The sequence below is a fragment of the Sipha flava genome, unplaced genomic scaffold, assembly GCF_003268045.1.
Source record: "Sipha flava isolate LNK unplaced genomic scaffold, YSA_version1 47_pilon_pilon, whole genome shotgun sequence".
Classification (NCBI taxonomy): Eukaryota; Metazoa; Arthropoda; class Insecta; order Hemiptera; family Aphididae; genus Sipha; species Sipha flava.
Genome location: NW_020273276.1, coordinates 1,120,421 through 1,138,588, shown reverse-complemented (window position 1 = coordinate 1,138,588; position 18,168 = coordinate 1,120,421). Strand labels below are relative to the sequence as shown.

General features: G+C 27.5%; 1 protein-coding gene across 1 annotated transcript; it reads right to left on the bottom strand.

The window, feature by feature from the left end:
- Positions 1 to 4,268: 4,268 nt before the first annotated feature.
- LOC112689908 (AT-rich interactive domain-containing protein 1A-like) lies at positions 4,269 to 11,665 on the bottom strand. The gene is made up of 3 exons (XM_025563787.1): positions 11,413 to 11,665; positions 7,297 to 7,419; positions 4,269 to 5,836 (listed from the first exon to the last, which is right to left on the bottom strand). Exons 1-3 carry the CDS (start codon positions 11,437 to 11,439, stop codon positions 4,715 to 4,717), a joined length of 1,272 nt encoding a protein of 423 aa, XP_025419572.1. The 5' UTR covers positions 11,440 to 11,665; the 3' UTR covers positions 4,269 to 4,714.
- Positions 11,666 to 18,168: the final 6,503 nt, after the last annotated feature.

The window sequence follows — 18,168 nt, the reverse complement described above, 5'->3', positions numbered from 1 at the left end:
ACATATACTAAAGTAGATACACTGTATAAATCATTTTATTGAAGTACTTCAAATGTGCCATTGTTCTTCCCAAAATAAAAATTATATTAATTATCTAACTTGACGAATTTATTAAAATAATTTGACAGAATAATTTTCTTACAAAAGAAGTTAAATAATTTGTACTTATAAAATCATTTTTTAGATAATGATACAAAAAACGTAGATGGTTTCCAAAGAATGATTATTATGAGTAAAAGCTAGATGGATTTTACTTTGTACATAATAATTTAGAATTTTATTCGTTTTCAGTTTGTACATGTGGTACAAAGTGATTGGTAGCCAATCTTTGACTGATAACATAAAGCTTCTATTTTCTTTGGACATAATTTAATATCATTCTATAAAATTTCTTTTAAGTTTAATATCATATCGGTTTTCATTTATATATTACATGTAAAGCAGGTTCTATTATTATATAATTTTATAATCTGTATTAAAAAAAAAAAAATATGAAACAAAGTCATCATGATTTTTCTCGATCTAATTAAAATATTATAATTATATGATAAAACGTATTATATAAAAATATGATTGTTTGGTTACCACTATTTTAGTATTGTATTTTAAGATGGAATGAAATATTTATTAAATACATAATTATGAAATTATTTTCAATGACTTCGACTTCAATTGATTACAAGACATGGTACCGTTACCGAACATACGAACAAAAAATACCTCCGAATAATTATATTGATTTTAAATATTGTGCAATATAACAATTGCAATCTATATCAACCAAAGGAAAACTATTCAACAATTTAAAAAAAAAAATTATATTCATATTTTTACCTTTAAAATATTTACGATTTTCCAATTTACCAATTTTCCGCAATGAAACAAAATATGACTTTAATAATTAGTTAAAAGATCTGTCTGTTTTATGACTAAACAAATAAACCAATATTTTTTTTTTATGAAGATTAAAAATAATTAAAAGAAAAAAAAGAAAAGAAAAAATTATTACATGGTAAATATTCGTAAATTAATAAATAAATAGTTTATATTTATAAATAAATAAATGTATAAAAAAAATCTTAACCGGAGTAATACTATATTAGCAAAGTAATACCGGATCAAATTAAAAATGTGTCATCAGATATACATAAAGTGAATCAAATTACAAAAGTCAAATCAAAGATTAAACTAGTAACATTTTTTTACTAACACACGATTAAAAAAATTATCTAAAGAAGGTATAAAAATGGAAATTCTAAAATAGACTTCAGGTGATTTTGTTAATATACTAAGATTTTTTCGGTTTATAGCTAGTCCAGGTATTAAAATTTTTATCCACCATGACCAACATTTTTTCAACGTCCTTATACCTATTTTTATTTTAATTCCTCTACAATATTTATACACGTTAAACCTACTGGACTCAAAAAATTATCTGCAAGTTACATTGATAAAATATATAAAATATAGACAAATCTATATCTTCTTTTTGAAATTTTTACAATATATACAATTTAGATGTTACAAAAAAGAAAAATAATTAAATTTGATTATTTATATTTTTTTTTTTTTTAAAGCAAGCTTGTGCTGAAAAAAGAGAAATTTTTATACAAAATGTCCTTAAAAATAGAAAAAAAAATCCATACGAATAAGAAAAATGATAATAAAACTACATAAATAATAATTAGACGTGTAATAATGGATCTCAAAAAACCTTAAGCATAGAATAAATTAAATTTAACTTATTTTGTGTCTCACACAATGACATAAAACTTGGAAATTTAATAAGAATTCATTTTTATGTAAGAATAATGATAATATAGTTATTTACTTTTAAATAATCTTATATATTAAAAAAAATTATGAAAAATAAAGTCGGTCCGTCTAGCTGTTCTATCTGGCTGATTTTCATCATTTTTTTTTTTTTTTTTTTTTAATGAAAGGTATTTAAATACAGATATATCATAATGTAAATCATTGAAATTTACTCAACTCCCACCTTACTCAAATTATACTCAAACGCGATTTTTCTCTGTATTCTTCTTTTTCTTTCCTTTCTTATGAGATACATTCACTCAAGAAATTCAAATTTTCATAGCTCCTCTTCTAATGAATCGATCTTGATCGTTTCACTTTCATAAAACTTAGTGGATCAAGCTCTTTCTTTTGCGCTATTAACTGTTGAAATTTGTTGAGTTTGATGAAAGTTATGCGTGTACAATGAATTTTACATTCAATTTTTTCAAGATTTTTTCAATATTTTCCTTCGCTCAAACTAGAGTTCTAATTAACGTAAGCTGTTGACATAAGTCTAAGAACACTCAGTGGATCATTCTCTTTCTTTTGAGCTATTAACTACTTAAATGTTTGAGTTTGAGAAAAGTTATGTGTGCACAATCAATTTTATTTTCAATTTTTTCCAAATACTGAATTCTCACTGGCTTTTATCCGGTGGTGATACAATAACAAACTACTCACAAACAATACTTATATTATTTCTTATATTAGCTAATATTATCTAGAAGGAAGTACTGTATGATAATTTTAATAATAATTACACCCTCTCATACATATTCTATCCTGATAATGCTCCTAATCCTTAAATTTGGTTTTTATCTATAAAATTAAAATCAAAAAACTCCATAGACAGTTAATTTATCTAAAAAAATTTACTTATTAAAATTTTTAAACCTACTTACTTTCTAAAAAATAAAAATAAAACTGATTGTTTTTACAAAGAATACACTTTTTGGATATTCCTTTTTAGGTATTATTTGATAATTCAGTCACGCATTGTATTTCAATATTTAAATTTTACAATTAAAACATTATAAACAGTAGATATTTACTGATAACATTTTATTTGAAAGTGTACTTCGTTTTTCGTCAAAATATTTACGTCAGTAAATATAAACCGTCTGCATTAAAAATTGCTTTTGTTCCTCGTATTTTGTGATTTTACCATTGAAATCACTTATTAATTTCACTAAGCTACATCATTAATAACTTTAACTTGACTAAACAAATTTACTTCATTCTGATAGAAAATATTTTTTTACCATTATGTCGGGTTTTCGTTTAGGAAATCTGTAGAAATGCTAAACCTTTCAAACAATTTCATCGATGAACTGTTGATGAATTCATAAAGTTGTTTATTTATAAGTAGCATATAATTATTTGTTGGAGAAATATAACGTTTAATTTGTTGACGCTTTATAACACATCATTGTATCGTATCAATTGTACTTATTAGACATTTAGCTACTATATATTTGTTTTTCAACACAAGTCTTAAGAAAAATATTGAAATAACTATTAAATTTATAGGTAAGGATATTTTTTTTATAAAATTTTTCCTGATGTTTCAAGGGAGAGGGGGTGAACCTCTTTAACTCCTTCCCTGCGTTTACACCTGCAAACGATTTATAATGCAAAAACAAGGTAATTTATTATGGATTTATTTTCAATCTAAATTAAATAAAAGCTTTTATCTTTTCAATGTTATTATTTTTTTCAAAGATTTTTTAAATAATTTGACATACAAAGTAATTGTTTGCTTTCAAATTATTTAAACATTTCTTTTTATCTTATTACTGTTTATCATGATATTTTGGTAGTTTTTAATTTTAATTGAATGGGTATGTATTCAATTAAAGTAAGAGTAAATTTTTTTCTCAAAACTATGTAAAATGAATTAATGTATGTAGTGTTATTTGATATATTCGGATAGTTAATATAGTAATAAAATATTTTACTCAAAAATATGATTTATTCGAGCGTAAATTAAACCAGTTATAATAAATGAATTATAATTTTCAAACCAATATTCTCGGTTAGTTAAGTATAAAATGTAAATAATCTATTGCTTGCTATAAACTTCTTCTAGAAATAAGATTATTCGTGTAGATAAATAAAACTTTGTTTATCATCCTATTTTGGGGAAAAAAAGGTTTTTTGTGCAGAAGATTTATGTCGGAACTCAATTCAAATGATAAGAAACCTTAAAAAAAACATCACGTAGATATTGATTCAAGCTTTATAAAAGTGACAAGTTAACGATAACTTTTTCTTTTATTAATACATTATTTTAATATTTTAACGTTCAATTTAAAGATTTTATGAATTCCAAATTTAACATACAAATTATGATTTTTATACAAACTATTAAATAATATATACATTATTTATACTTAAAAACAAAAGTACTTGACTTAAAAAAAAGTATATCTACTAAAAACTAATTCATTTTAAAGTGAGATAGTTTTGGTTTTTTTTTTTAATTTTATAAGTAGCTTGTGTTGACTGTGATAATGTTGTATTTAACATAAACCCTAATAATATTCTCATATTAGGAAAATTCTGTATTTATTTACACAACCATACATTCTTGTAAATGCATTCCAGATGGAAAATGAAATATCCAATGATCACACATATTTAATTTTAATACAAGAATAACAATTCGTTTGCAAATACGTATTAATTAAGTCTTACATAATATGTTGATCATAAATTATAGTAACGCTGTACAAAGAAAAAAAAAAACAACAACATTTAATCTCAACAATAAAAAATGAAAAAAAAAATAATTATACACTTAGAGCGAATGACAAAATGACAACGAAAAAAACAAATTGGAAACTGGAACGATGGATTAGGGTAATTAAGGAGTGGCGGTAGGATGGAAAGGAAACGCGATTACAAGTAAAAGTCATCATCGGGGAAAATCAAAGTCACGGAAAGTGGTGCCGAACCAATTGGGGAAATACGATGAGGCGATCAGGTGACGGGGCGACGCGGGTTGGGTCAAGTGTCGTTTCCGGTGCGGCGCGCGGAACGTGCCCGGTCGGACGGCTGCGGCGTGGAAGCCGTCAGGTAACTCGAACGGGTACGGTGGCTCTTCGAAGTGGAATTCCATCAGCGGCTGTTTCTGCACCCTCACCTCGGCCGAGTCCCCGTCCCTGTCGTCACGCTTCGTCTCCGGCATAGGGTCATCTGTCGTGTCGCTGCTGTCGGGGGCGCGTGAACCCTGCGCCTGTTGCTCGGTAGTAACGTCAGGCCGGAGGCGCACCGGATCGTGTTCGGACGACTGGTACTGGACGCCGGTGTTGTACGTCTCGGCGGACGCGGGCAGCGTCGAGTACTTGCGCGTGTAATGATCCGACGGCTGACCGTTCGGGCCCTGATCGCCGAAAGAGTATCCGAACGGGCTGCTACCGCCACCGCCTACAGGGCCCACTTGATACTGTTCGGGACTGCCACCGCCGACTGACGGGAACCGACTGGACAGCTGGTCGAAATGGCCGTTCGGCCTACCACCGCCGCCTCCGCCGCTGTAGAGATCGGTCGACTGTTCCACCGATGCCACCGGCGGACGTTGCTGTTTTCTGTAACCACCGCCCGCTGACTTGGGCCGGCCGCCGTCGAAATGATTCGGTTTCTTCGGGCCGCCGTGCTTCTCCACTCGCGATTTCTTGTAGTACTTGTTCAACGACTGTTTGGGCCGGCCTGTCTGCTGCGAATGACCGCCCGGCAGGTCGTCCAAGTGCTGGCCGAAATCACCCCCACCGAAATCGTCCAGTCCGCCACCCCCGCCGCCCCCACCACCTCCACCGCCGCCGCTGCCTCCACCGTGTCCCTCGTACATGTACTTGACGTGCGCATTGAACCCGTTGTGCTTGTCGGCCGTGTATTCGACCACGCGCATGTGACCGTCCGGCTGCAGCAGCGAGTACGACCCGTGCACCGTGTCCCCGTCCCTGTGCTCCCAGTGGTTCTTCACATCCTTCGTTTTCGGGTCGTGCACCCAGTACCCATACTTGTACAGCGGTTTCACCTGAAAACCAATCCGCGAATCAACACACCTGCGTTACGTTGGTACACTAAAAACATTTCCATTCGAGACGGTCGTGCGAAGAAATTTTCCAGATAGTAGAGGAAAAGAGAGTTTTACTATCCATCATTAGATCAACAAGCGGAAAACTTATAGGACAATTAATGAGACATGACCCTTTCATAACTAACATAATGGGAAGAAGAATAAAAAGGACGCAAAGGACGAGGAAGACCAAGGAAGACATTCATAGAAGAGATGATTGGAATGGCTGGATGTAACAGGTATTCACATACGAAGACTCTGGAATTGGAGATAGAGGAATGGAGATCTGTTTTTTTTTAACTATGACAAGCCTTTAGAAAAAATCAAGAAGACGGTTGTGCGATCGAGAATATCAGCTTTTGAGCGTTATAAAGATCGCGTATAAAGATCAAAATGCACGCGTGCAAAGAAAAACGAACCTAAAACACTCCAGGGAACGTTCATCATGATCGAAATAAGGGTTTGTCGTGTTCGCGAATATATTAATGTATTTTGCCAATCTATTTGTTTTTACCGTTAATGATTGTAGCGTAAATTGGTATAAAGTCATTGATACTTGTAGTATATAACAGTATATAACATAACAAGTGTATTATGTTAAGAACAAACTTATTTAAAACCAATCAAGTATACTTATTAAAGCAAGAACTTCATTTCTTATATGGATTTTACAATGCAAAAATATAATTATTAGTTTAACTGTGATATTATAATAGATTTGCTACCGAAAAATAATGTAAAATAGTAAAAAATTATTAATATGTCCATTTTTTATTTCTACCACTAACATTTTCTATATGAAACAATATTTAAATAGGTTAACACAAAATATATGAACAAAAAATAGTATAAAGCTTGAGATTTTGACAATTATGATTGTAAAACTAGTAATTTTTGCTTTCGGATCGTCGTACTTTATTATCTGTTTATCAAGATAGCTAATATGTGTGTTACTTGGACCTACCCATTGAGATTAGTGACGCTGAAGATGATCCACATTACTACGATTTAAACCTACTTGTGACTTGTATCATTAGGGACCATGGTAGAAGAAAGGGGCTTACAACCACTAGGAGCGAGACGACAATAAAGTCGAGTATACTAGATATGTCCCTGGAACTGCTGCCGTTTCTTGGCCGAATCTAGTATTTTTTTTCCAATAAAGTCATATGTCTAAAAGAACTATTAAGGGATTATTTGTGGTTCATCTTTTCACTAGTTATGATAATAAAAAATCAGTTCAAATGAATTTAAAGAATGCTGTCTCTTCAACCCGGTCACGCGGAATAACTACTGCTAATAAACTCTATTTTTGGCGTACGCTACAAATCATAAACTAAATGTAATTTTACTAATAATACTACTATTAACTATAATCATAATAACGTTATCACTATGATTGTATTGAGTATGTTTACTTGATGCTCTTCGTGAAGTTCATCGTTGTGACTACCTCCGCGGCCGTCTCCGATTGACTCGCTAAAGTACTGACACCAGACCGTCCTCTGTGCTAAGGCAGCAAAAGCCAACACTCTGAACACCTGTGCAACATGTTTCCAATATTTTTAATATAACAATAACTGATATAATAATAATAATGATAAAAATAGTAAAAATAGAAATATTAGTATGCTTTACATAATATTGACATTATATATGGCACGTTCGAGCTAAAAGCGGTTTTCCGTAATCCGACTGAGGATAATGCATTGTTACTGCTAATATTCGTCCAAGTCTTTTGTTGAAAATAATCCGTAAAACGTTTTTATTATCATTTTTAAATGTATATTTTTATATTTCTTTTCTTCGTTTACCACCTTTTGCACAATTGCTTCAGTTTCAACTTACGTAGCCCGTGATAGTGCCTGTCTACGTATTATGTATTCTGTCACCGTAATATTAGACACGCCGTTCATTCGATCATTATTGATCTCAACTACTTGACATCCATTATCACTCGTAAATATATATTTTCCCTAATCCTACAAAATTTATGCGTGTGATTAATATATGATTTTCGTACAAACTCATTCGACACAACTCTATCACATTGAATTTGTATGTATGTGAACGATGAAAATACAGGTAATCGACGTTTGGGAAACGCAAGAACTTTAAAAAATGACAACAAAAAACTATTTGTTTAAAAAAAAACTACTGTTCACTGAAATTATTTGAATTATAACGTAAAGCGAGAGGCTTTACTTCCAAGCATATTTTTTTAATATTTCTCTTGGTTTCATATTTCATACTGTTATAATAAAAATAGCGATCGAATAAATGATAGCATTACATAATTTGCAGAGCTAAAAATATTAATAAAATACAAATTAGTAAATGGTTAATACTCATAAATTAATATATACATTTTTTTTCATTAATATTTTACAAACAATTTAGACGCATTGCTTTTAAAATCATTTCTCCCTATACTTCTCACATGTAAGCAAGATCCAAGTTTCCGTTTTATATACAAAATATTTAAATAAATAATTTATACATAGAAATAAATAAATAAATGCTTAGTCTGAAGTATTATTATATTTATAATGTTCGACTGGTTTGGAACTAAAAATTAATTATCATATATGTAAATAAGTCAGTAAAATCGTGACTTCAGTTTAGAATCAAGATTTTATTGACTTACTAATTTTACAAATATAATAATACTCCAGGATGAACATTTATTCATTTTTTTTATTTATTTTGACATAAATTATTTATTTGTATATTATACATATTATATTTAATAATTGTTAAAAATTAAAAATATTATTAAATTAATTATTATTAAAATATTATGAATGTTTATAAAATAACCAATAAAATAAAACTATACAACAAAAAAAAAATTAAATCATGAGTAATTCTAAAATGTGATTAGGATAAAGTAATTAAGGAATAATTAACTTCCTTTAAATTACCCTTCCATAACTTTGAGCACTGAAACGTCAATTTATATCAACTTATATAGAAATTAAAACCTAAATATGCAATAATGTCTACGTTTATCGAATCCGTACACTTTTTGACTGAAAGTATTCAAACATAAATGCAAATAATACTATATATTAGATAGTTTCTTATATAATAGGTATACATACACATTATTTCCAGTTGAATGAATTTCAATAAAATGCAATGAACGTTAGAATAATTTAATAAATATAAAACTAAAAATCGATGCAATAAAACTTCAAACAATACTAATTCACAACACCACGTTTCTGAAAATTGATATAATGCTCATATCTAATGTTACTACATAGTTATTAAAGAGAACAAATATTATTTTATTGGATTACGTTGAAAATAAATTATTCATATAAAAATAATAATTATATTTATGTCGGATTTGAATTTGTTCGTGTATAATAAATGTAAAAGTAATAAAATTTGTGTTTTATTTTTTAAAACACATATTTCTATTACAAATATTTTTAATTACTGATGATTATATAATATTAATTTATGTTTGGTTACATCATTTAGGGTTTCATACAACTTGCAATTTCTATTCGAGTGCACCAGCAAATTTAAATTTGTTAAATAATGATTATTATATGCACAAAATATGTTGTACAATTATCAGACTAATATACTAGTAAACAAATTATTGACAACCTTAAAATATATTTATATTATAAAAATAATAATAATATATATATATATATATATATATATATATGCTATACAGTTAGCTAGAAAAATAATTTATTATATTTTCATACCTTTTAAAATAAAACCATGATTATATTATGATTTTTTTTTTCTTAAACAATTTGTAATTTATGTATTTTAATTTTATTATAATTAGAATTGAACTTAATAAAATAAACAATTCTATTAATTTAAATTCAATAAGTGAATTATAAGTTTGGACTACAATAAGGTTGCTCACATGTAATCAATATTGAAGTACTTGAAGATGGTTATATTTACTAAATCTGCTTTAATAGTTAAATTTATTGCCATATCACGTATAAGATAAAATATTATTTGTAAAGTGGTGATAGTGTAAATGCTTTTTCTTCTTCTTTTTCTCTTTCTTCTTTCTCTCAACTATTTGGTCTTGGCCACCCTTGTCCTAAACTTCCACTCGTTTCGATTTTCTACATCTCCTACACACCCACCAACAACCTTTATATCATTCTCAATCATATCTAACCATCTCTTTTTTAGTTTTCCTTTTCCTCTTTTCCCTTTGGGTAAATAATAAATAATAATTATAAAAAATAAATAAATAAATAATTATTAATAATGAATTAATTATACTGGGAATAATTTTCATCAATTTTATTTGTTACATAAATTATTTAAGATCTATATAAAATAAGAAATATTTTTAACATTATTAGGCCATATTATTGTTTAATAACTAAGTTACAGAAGTCCTTTTTTCTTTTTCGATATTCTAATTTCGAGTTTAAATTAAACGATTAATTTTAAGTATTTTTAAGAATTTAACCAACTTTGTAAATTATTTAATCAACTTTAACTGAATGCGAATTTTTGTTGGCATAAGATCGGTGTTATCCATATTCTTAGAATCGTTTATTTGGATTGACATTTTGTTTATTGAACGAAAGAAAACAGTGTTCTGAATTTCAATACAACCCTCAAAAAATATGTATTAAGTTTCCGAGCTCATTAGAAAAAAAGAAAAAAACGTTTGACGTTATCAGAGTTGAGTGTTATTTGTAGTAAAGAATATCAAAAAATCAAAATATAATGTAACATTTATAAATAAATGAACATACATTAATTCGTACTTACATTTATACATAATCTCCTTTATTGAAATTTTAATGATATTTTATAATTACATTGTCCTTTAAAGAGATTTCGTAAGTATTATATTTCTTATTTTAAACGGATTCTAAGTGTTTCGGGAAACATTTTTGGGGAAAATTTAAACACATCCAACATGTAATATAAATATTTTACTTACATAATATAAGTCACGCTTAGAAATTTTCTTAATATGATAATAAGATGTGACCCAGTACTAAATTTAAATAATCGTTATGAAGTGTCTACAGTTTTGTAGGTACTACATAACATTAATTTGAAACTGATGAAATTTTCTTGTTACATTATATGAAGAAATATAATTATCATATTATATTGTTTTTCCACTCATGAGCAATCACAAACGTAAAAACGAGTATATTAAATTATTAATTTTATGCACATCTTATAATCGATTATAAATCATTCATATATTTACTTGATGTAATTGTGATTAATTTTGTTAAACCCTATATTTCAAATGAAAATATACGAAACGTAAATATGAAATAACATATAACATACTATCGACATGTATAAAAAAAATAAAACTTTAAACGTTTTGTATCTTATAATATTGTCACGGTAATTACAGCAAAACAGAATAGAACAAAACGATACAGCTAACGTATCATTTTCGATACCACCGAAGCGTATAGACGAGAAAAAGGATTGAAATCAATAAGAAAAAAGTAGAATTATTAAACATACAGGGTCTTGTACTTGTATAGCGGATAACTTACTTGGCGACTCGCTGGTACGGTATTCATAATTCACCCAGATATTATAGTATAAAATCCCTTGTCCTGCAGATCGGTCTTACGTGGTTAACGTCGATCGTAGAACTTCAGTTAAAGTCCAGATAAGTATGATGAACCGGATTGCAGATAATATAACAACAATAACAACAATTCTAACAATTATAATAATATTATAGTACGTCCTGCACAACGGTGATTGCCCGGTGTAGTGGTGACGCGGTCTATGGCAGGCAGTGGCTCGGCACCGTTAATTATGTATCACTTCATTTTCCCTCCATTTTTCTACCAGCCGTACAAACCGTTTTCCTCTGCCACCGGGACACCGGGACCACCGACCGTGACACGTAATAACGCGGGAGATAAAAAAAATAAAATAAAAATGAAAATGAAAAAAAAAACAGCTAATAAATAGCCAACATACGTGTTGCAGTGTCTAAGTGTCTGTACGGTTACGTCTTCTGATATTGTTAAATACCCCAGATTTCCATCTAAACCATAATAATAACATTATGATATTGACAGCTGTTATGAGCCTATAACGGGCATAATATTATAATACTAGTGTAATGTTATCGTAATGTAATCGATTTGGCGGAACGGTACGACTATAATGTAATGTTATCGCTCGGCGTACGTGTTTGCTGCACGCATCGTCTGTTATGCGGTACAGGTAGGTGTACGCGATTTGATGCGTAGGATCAAAATGCTAGGAAATTTCCAGAAAAATTCGAGAAAAAACGGTTTATATTTCCAAAGCCTCAGAAAATATAAAAAAATTGAAGAATATTCAAATAATACATTTCCGAAAAAATCCGATGTTTTCGGAAAATAAAAAAAATAAAATTTTTTTCAGAAAATAATAAATATAATTTGTATTTATATGTACGCTTAAAAGTTAAAATAATGTATATATAAAAAAATCCTGTTTTAAATAGTATTCATCGGCCGCGGCGGTATTGTCCATACGGCGTACAATTGGTTATCGGTATAATTATCTAACTAATAATAGTTATTACGGTCAATACGGACATTTTTTCTAAAAATAATGTTACCTATTATTATGTATTACTTATTTCATAGTATTGAGTACTATAATGAAGTCGTTAGTATTAATATATTTGAAGTTAGTGAATAGTAATTAGTTACCACTTAATAGTTTATAATGTTAATATTGTAAGTTATGATAACTAAAAAATAAAGGTTAAGTTTAAAAGGCTGAAAGTATAGAATCCTCAAGATCAGCGACACCAAGAACTCACACTTTTGATAAAATACAGGAAAAAACCGCATACATTTAGTAGGTGAAAATCGCTTACTTTTTTAAATTACTGTAACCAAAAACCGCACATTTTATAATGATATATAATTTATTATTTATTATTTATTATTTATACTACATATTTATTTAAAAACAATTTATTGAGGTACAATGTATATAGGAATTGAAAAATTTTAAATATAAAATTTAAAAAAATATAAAAATGTTTGTGGCTAAAATTTTTTGTTGACGTTTTTTCAAAAAATTAAAATATAAATAAAAATTGCCCCCTTAATTACTATCTTCTTCTTCTTCTTCTTTTTCTTAGGGTTTATTGGGCCTTTAAGACCATCCCGTCACACAACCTTTATTATAATTAATAGTTTTAAAATCCATTTATAAAAAACACTTTTTTTATAATATATATATATATAAATTTTAAGTTATACCACGCGTTTCGGTCGACAAATGGTTATTTTTCGAATACATCAACGTGCGATAAGATAAGCTTTTGAATGTAACAATTAACTTTAAAATTATATATACAACATTCGTCTGTACAAAATACATTATTATTAATACATTATATAGTGAGGTTTTTACCCACTATAAGTGTGCGGTATTTGGCTGTACGATATACTTACCTGGCAATTCATAAAGTGTGCGGTTTTTGGTTGTAACCCTCAAGATTCATCCATTGTAACATTATTAATATATTATTAATTATCTTTGTTCATTGCGGAGAGTTTCCATTTTTCCAACGTTTCCACTAATTGTTCGATTCTTAGGGAAAAAAAGTATTTTTTTTTTTTAAAGAAATTTTTCAATTTTTCCTGAAAATCCATTTTTTTCTGGAAATTTAAATGAAATTCAATTTTTCTAATTTTTCTGAAAATTTATTTTCAATTTTTTTCAGAAACCCTTCTTTTCGGAAATTTTGATCCCCAATGACCCGTACAAATACACCCATATATTATTGAAATAACTATGGTCACAATGGTTCGTTCGTTGTCCTGAAGAGACACCATAGGATTTTTGAGAGATGCTTCAACTTCGACGTGTTCGTTTAAAAACGATTTAGTCAACGTTCGTTCTCGTTGTCCCGTGTACACGCACGTAGGTGAACGATGTGCTTCATTATATATTTATGATAAATGACATGTGTTCGGTATTTAAAATGAATGTCGGAAGTGTTATGAATTTCAATACATTTGATTCGTTCGGTATCCGAATTATTCCACTCACTATACTATTCATTTCCCAAACGTAATCGTTACGATTTCAACGAACGCAATCCCAACATTTTTCATCGGTTAAGTTTTCTTCTTCTTCACTAGCTTTCACAGCTCAAACAGAAGTTTTGCCACCATCACCACATACCTCCATTTCTTTTGGTCTTGAACAATTTTCATCAATTTTTGCACTTTCGATGCTTTATCGAAAGTTCATTATTTTTTTATCCGTATATAGTTTAAAAACGCGACATTCATACAAATGTGACGTAGTATAAGTTTAATCTAGCGTTTTTTTCTTTTAAAAGTTAATTTATTTTTATTACCAAGTACTACTATTCATCACTTCTTTCTTTTACCATGATTTATAAATAGACATTCATTTTGCCAAATAATTTAAATAATTCAATATTTATAAGTAATTCCTAAAAACAAATTAAAATTAAAGTTATCCATATGCATACCAATTTGTTTTAAATTTCTTAATACCTAATAATCTATTATGCAAGGATCATTCTGACCATGTAATTCTGGAGAAACGTTTAAAAAATCTGTATTACAAGTGATATCACCCTTTTGACTTACATTTTTGTACGCTTGTACTTCTATAAACTATATATACATTTTTTAATCACGTGTATTTTGTATTTATTATTATTTGTATAGTTGTAATAACATTCATTTAATCATGTTTATTTTAAAATATATCAACAACGAAATTATTATATGAAGTGGAGAGTTTACATAATGCAAAAATAATTCAATAAATGTGATTCAATTCTAATTTGACAAAAAAAAAAAAAAAATTGAAACTTTAATTCAAATATTTAATTAATTTATTTTATAAATAATCTGTATTTAATAGTTCTAAATATTGTTTATAAGCTATAAGCTCCTTTATAACATTAAAAAATTAAATAGATTTTATTTTTATTTTTAGTATAATACTATACCACAAAATAATAATTTATTATAATTATTTTGACTTTAATTTATTTTTCCAATCAGCATTAAAACGTACAGTAAAAAGAATCAAATAATAAATACCAGAAATAATTTATATTAAATCATTTTATTGCAGGCAAACAAAATAACACTTTTCAATATTTTATATAATCATTATATTTATAAATTCAATAATAAGGTATCAACAATATATTCAATTAAAATATTTTAAATTTAAAGATTTATGGTAACCATTATGTATTGCAAGAAAAATAATGAAACCAAGATGGTCTTGTAGATAAATTGTAGACAAATATATATAATACAAAGGCATTTGATTTAATACATTTATCAAAAATATAGTATTATAAGAATAATAAATGTAAAAGATAAAATGTAAGAACAAATAATAATTAGATAAATATAATTTTTTACCGTTTACAGTTTAATAATAACTTCTTATCCATAATAGGACATTAATACAGACTATTAAAAATAATAATAAAAAGTAACTAAAAAACTATAATATTACAATATAAAGTAATACAAATATTTAATAATTAAATATCCCTAACCTGACATTTGCTAAATTAGTATATATTTTAAATACAACTACTATTATTCATTGCATTATCATATTTTAAAAAGAGAAACAAATTTTATTTAAAAATTAGCTACTTACCGTGCGGGTTGCCAAAAAACAGAGCATACTAATATAGGACCATTTTAATTTAAAATACAATAAACTTATGAAATATATAATATAAATGGAAGCAATTTAACAAACAATATAATAAAATTAATTATTTAAATAAGACTTGTATTTGTTAAACCGAGAAAAACAAACTTATTATTATGCATATAAGTTATAGTTTATCAAGTATATTGAGTCCTTTAAAATATATATATATATATATATATATACATATTTTGACAAGGTCTTCAGCAGCGATTGTACAATTTGAGAAATGATTTTAGGAACCCAAAAGACGTACACCGAGCTCCGAACCAAAGTTCAGTTATTTCTCATAGTATATATACGGTAGGAACTACTCGTTTTACTTGTTTCAAATAAAACCATAATGCAATTAGACATTTTTTTAGTAATATTTATTATTATTAAAATTACAAAATATAATAGATAGTCAAATAATTAAAACTACAAGTTCTGTTCTGTTTGCCGTTAAGCTGTCACATTCGTCACGCCACTCTTGCATTTACTATCAATATTATTAATAGGTATTTAATAATGTTCACGCGTGAGCATGATATACGAATTCATCCGTTATGTCTTTTGTCAAACCATACGATTCGTCTGAGTAAAATTTGTCGTTTTTTTCTTCAACCAAACTAGATGCATTACTATTGATATTAATGGATTGAAATATTACGTTATTTTAATTTTAATTGGATTATATTATCAACATATTACAATTTATTAATACTTTTTTTCATATAATCATTGTTATGTTTACTAAAATTGTCATAATATTTAAAATTTTTTAGCTAAATAGTTATATTGGTAGCAAAATAAAGGAAAAAAAATGTAAAGTAGTCCTTAAAACTAATATTTAATAAACTAATTATGTTAATATTTCATGTTATACAAGTGCCCATTAAGGATAACAATAATTCCTTTTTCTTTAAGAATAGGAAAATCTAATATAAACCGTTTATCTATTTACAAAATATGTATTTTATAAAATATTATATTTATATGAATATAATATTATTTGCTCCTTTATGGGTTATCACTTCATTATATGTAGGTAAAACAACTATCTTATTAATAAAGTATTTAAATTCAATAATTTTTAATAATACTAAATGGAGATATTTTTAATATTTGTCATTAAATTGTATGTACCTACGTTATGTTATAGAAAAAATATATAGTTTAATAGCTTATTTAAAACTAATTCTTAATGTTGAAATTACTCCACAGAAATAACAGCGTAACCAGTTACTCAACTACTCGGTTTAATTTATTATTTGTTCAAAATCTAATCATTGAACGAATTGTTTATTCTACAATTTAAAAAAAATCTATTGTACTATTTTATACATTAGGTTAGTGAATTTAGGATGCATTGCAAAACAAATGTGAAAAAATCAATACATAGCTTAACGTTTAAAAAAAGATTTCGAATCGAGAATTACAAGTAAATATAATTTAATAAATTATTTTATATATAAACAGTTTTTAAAATTAGTCTACGGATAATTTCAAATAATTACTGTACATACATATATAGTGCTACTTATTAAAATACTATAATATTATATCTTGAAGTTATCAATATTTTTAAATTTAACACAAAACATTTATATTTCATTAAGATATTTCAAAACCAATTTTAAAAAAATGTGAATTATTGATTCCTAAGTGTTACTAATTTATGATGTGAGTTATTTGTTAAGGAAATATAACTGATATTATTCGTCAACATCATGATGACGAATAATCAAAATACCACCTTACATTTTAGAAAACTTCTAATAAAAAAAGATTTTTATTCAATCAGTTGTATATACATTTTTAAATAACCGATACCAATATAATAAAATTAAGAATAACTTTTAATAAGAAAAAAAAAGAAAAAAATGAAAAAAAAATATAAACCTATATTGCTTATAATATTTATAGCTCCAAACGAAGTAATTTAAAAGTTTAAATTTTATTTCCTAATTAATGCTTGGACAACGTTATGTTGCCAAAAACGCAGCTTATAAGTTTTTCATGAGGCTCAACTAGTGGTGACAGTTTGACTTTACCATTTGAACAACACATGCCGAGTGATTGCTTTTGAAATTATAGTACATTACAAACAAAAAGTATACGCTCATAAAAAAAGCTCATACGCCCAATCACAATATTTGGATGATTACTGTATTTTCATCATCCATTTTTCATAATTGTATACTAACAACTAAAAATCAATTCTATGCCTTTGAACCACTCGTAATCAATTACCATCATGCAGGTTTTCATGCTGTAGTAACTCTAATTTTAGTTTGTTCTAAACGTGTTTCATGTTGTTCTTTTATTTATGCTGCTTTTGTATTTCGGTTACTCTTAACTATTTATTTCTCAGCCGGTTTGACTCCAAACGCACTTTACGTTTCGTCTCTTTCGTTTAGCATCTGTTGAATTTATTCTAATTACAACTCTTTTCGGGGACATTTTTGGTCATCTTTAAAAATTTGATTAACTTGAATAAACATTTACAATGACAAACGATACTCAAAATCACTACCAAATTTCATGAAAACAAATATTTTTTTTACTATTTACGAGGTTTT

Coding starts and splice junctions, on each gene's coding strand:
- LOC112689908 (XM_025563787.1), bottom strand. CDS start 11,439: ATGAATACCGTACCAGCGAGTCGCCAA. Junction 7,420..11,412: donor CCGTACCAGCGAGTCGCCAA/GTAAGTTATCCG, acceptor CATGTTGCACAG/GTGTTCAGAGTGTTGGCTTT. Junction 5,837..7,296: donor AACTTCACGAAGAGCATCAA/GTAAACATACTC, acceptor ATTGGTTTTCAG/GTGAAACCGCTGTACAAGTA.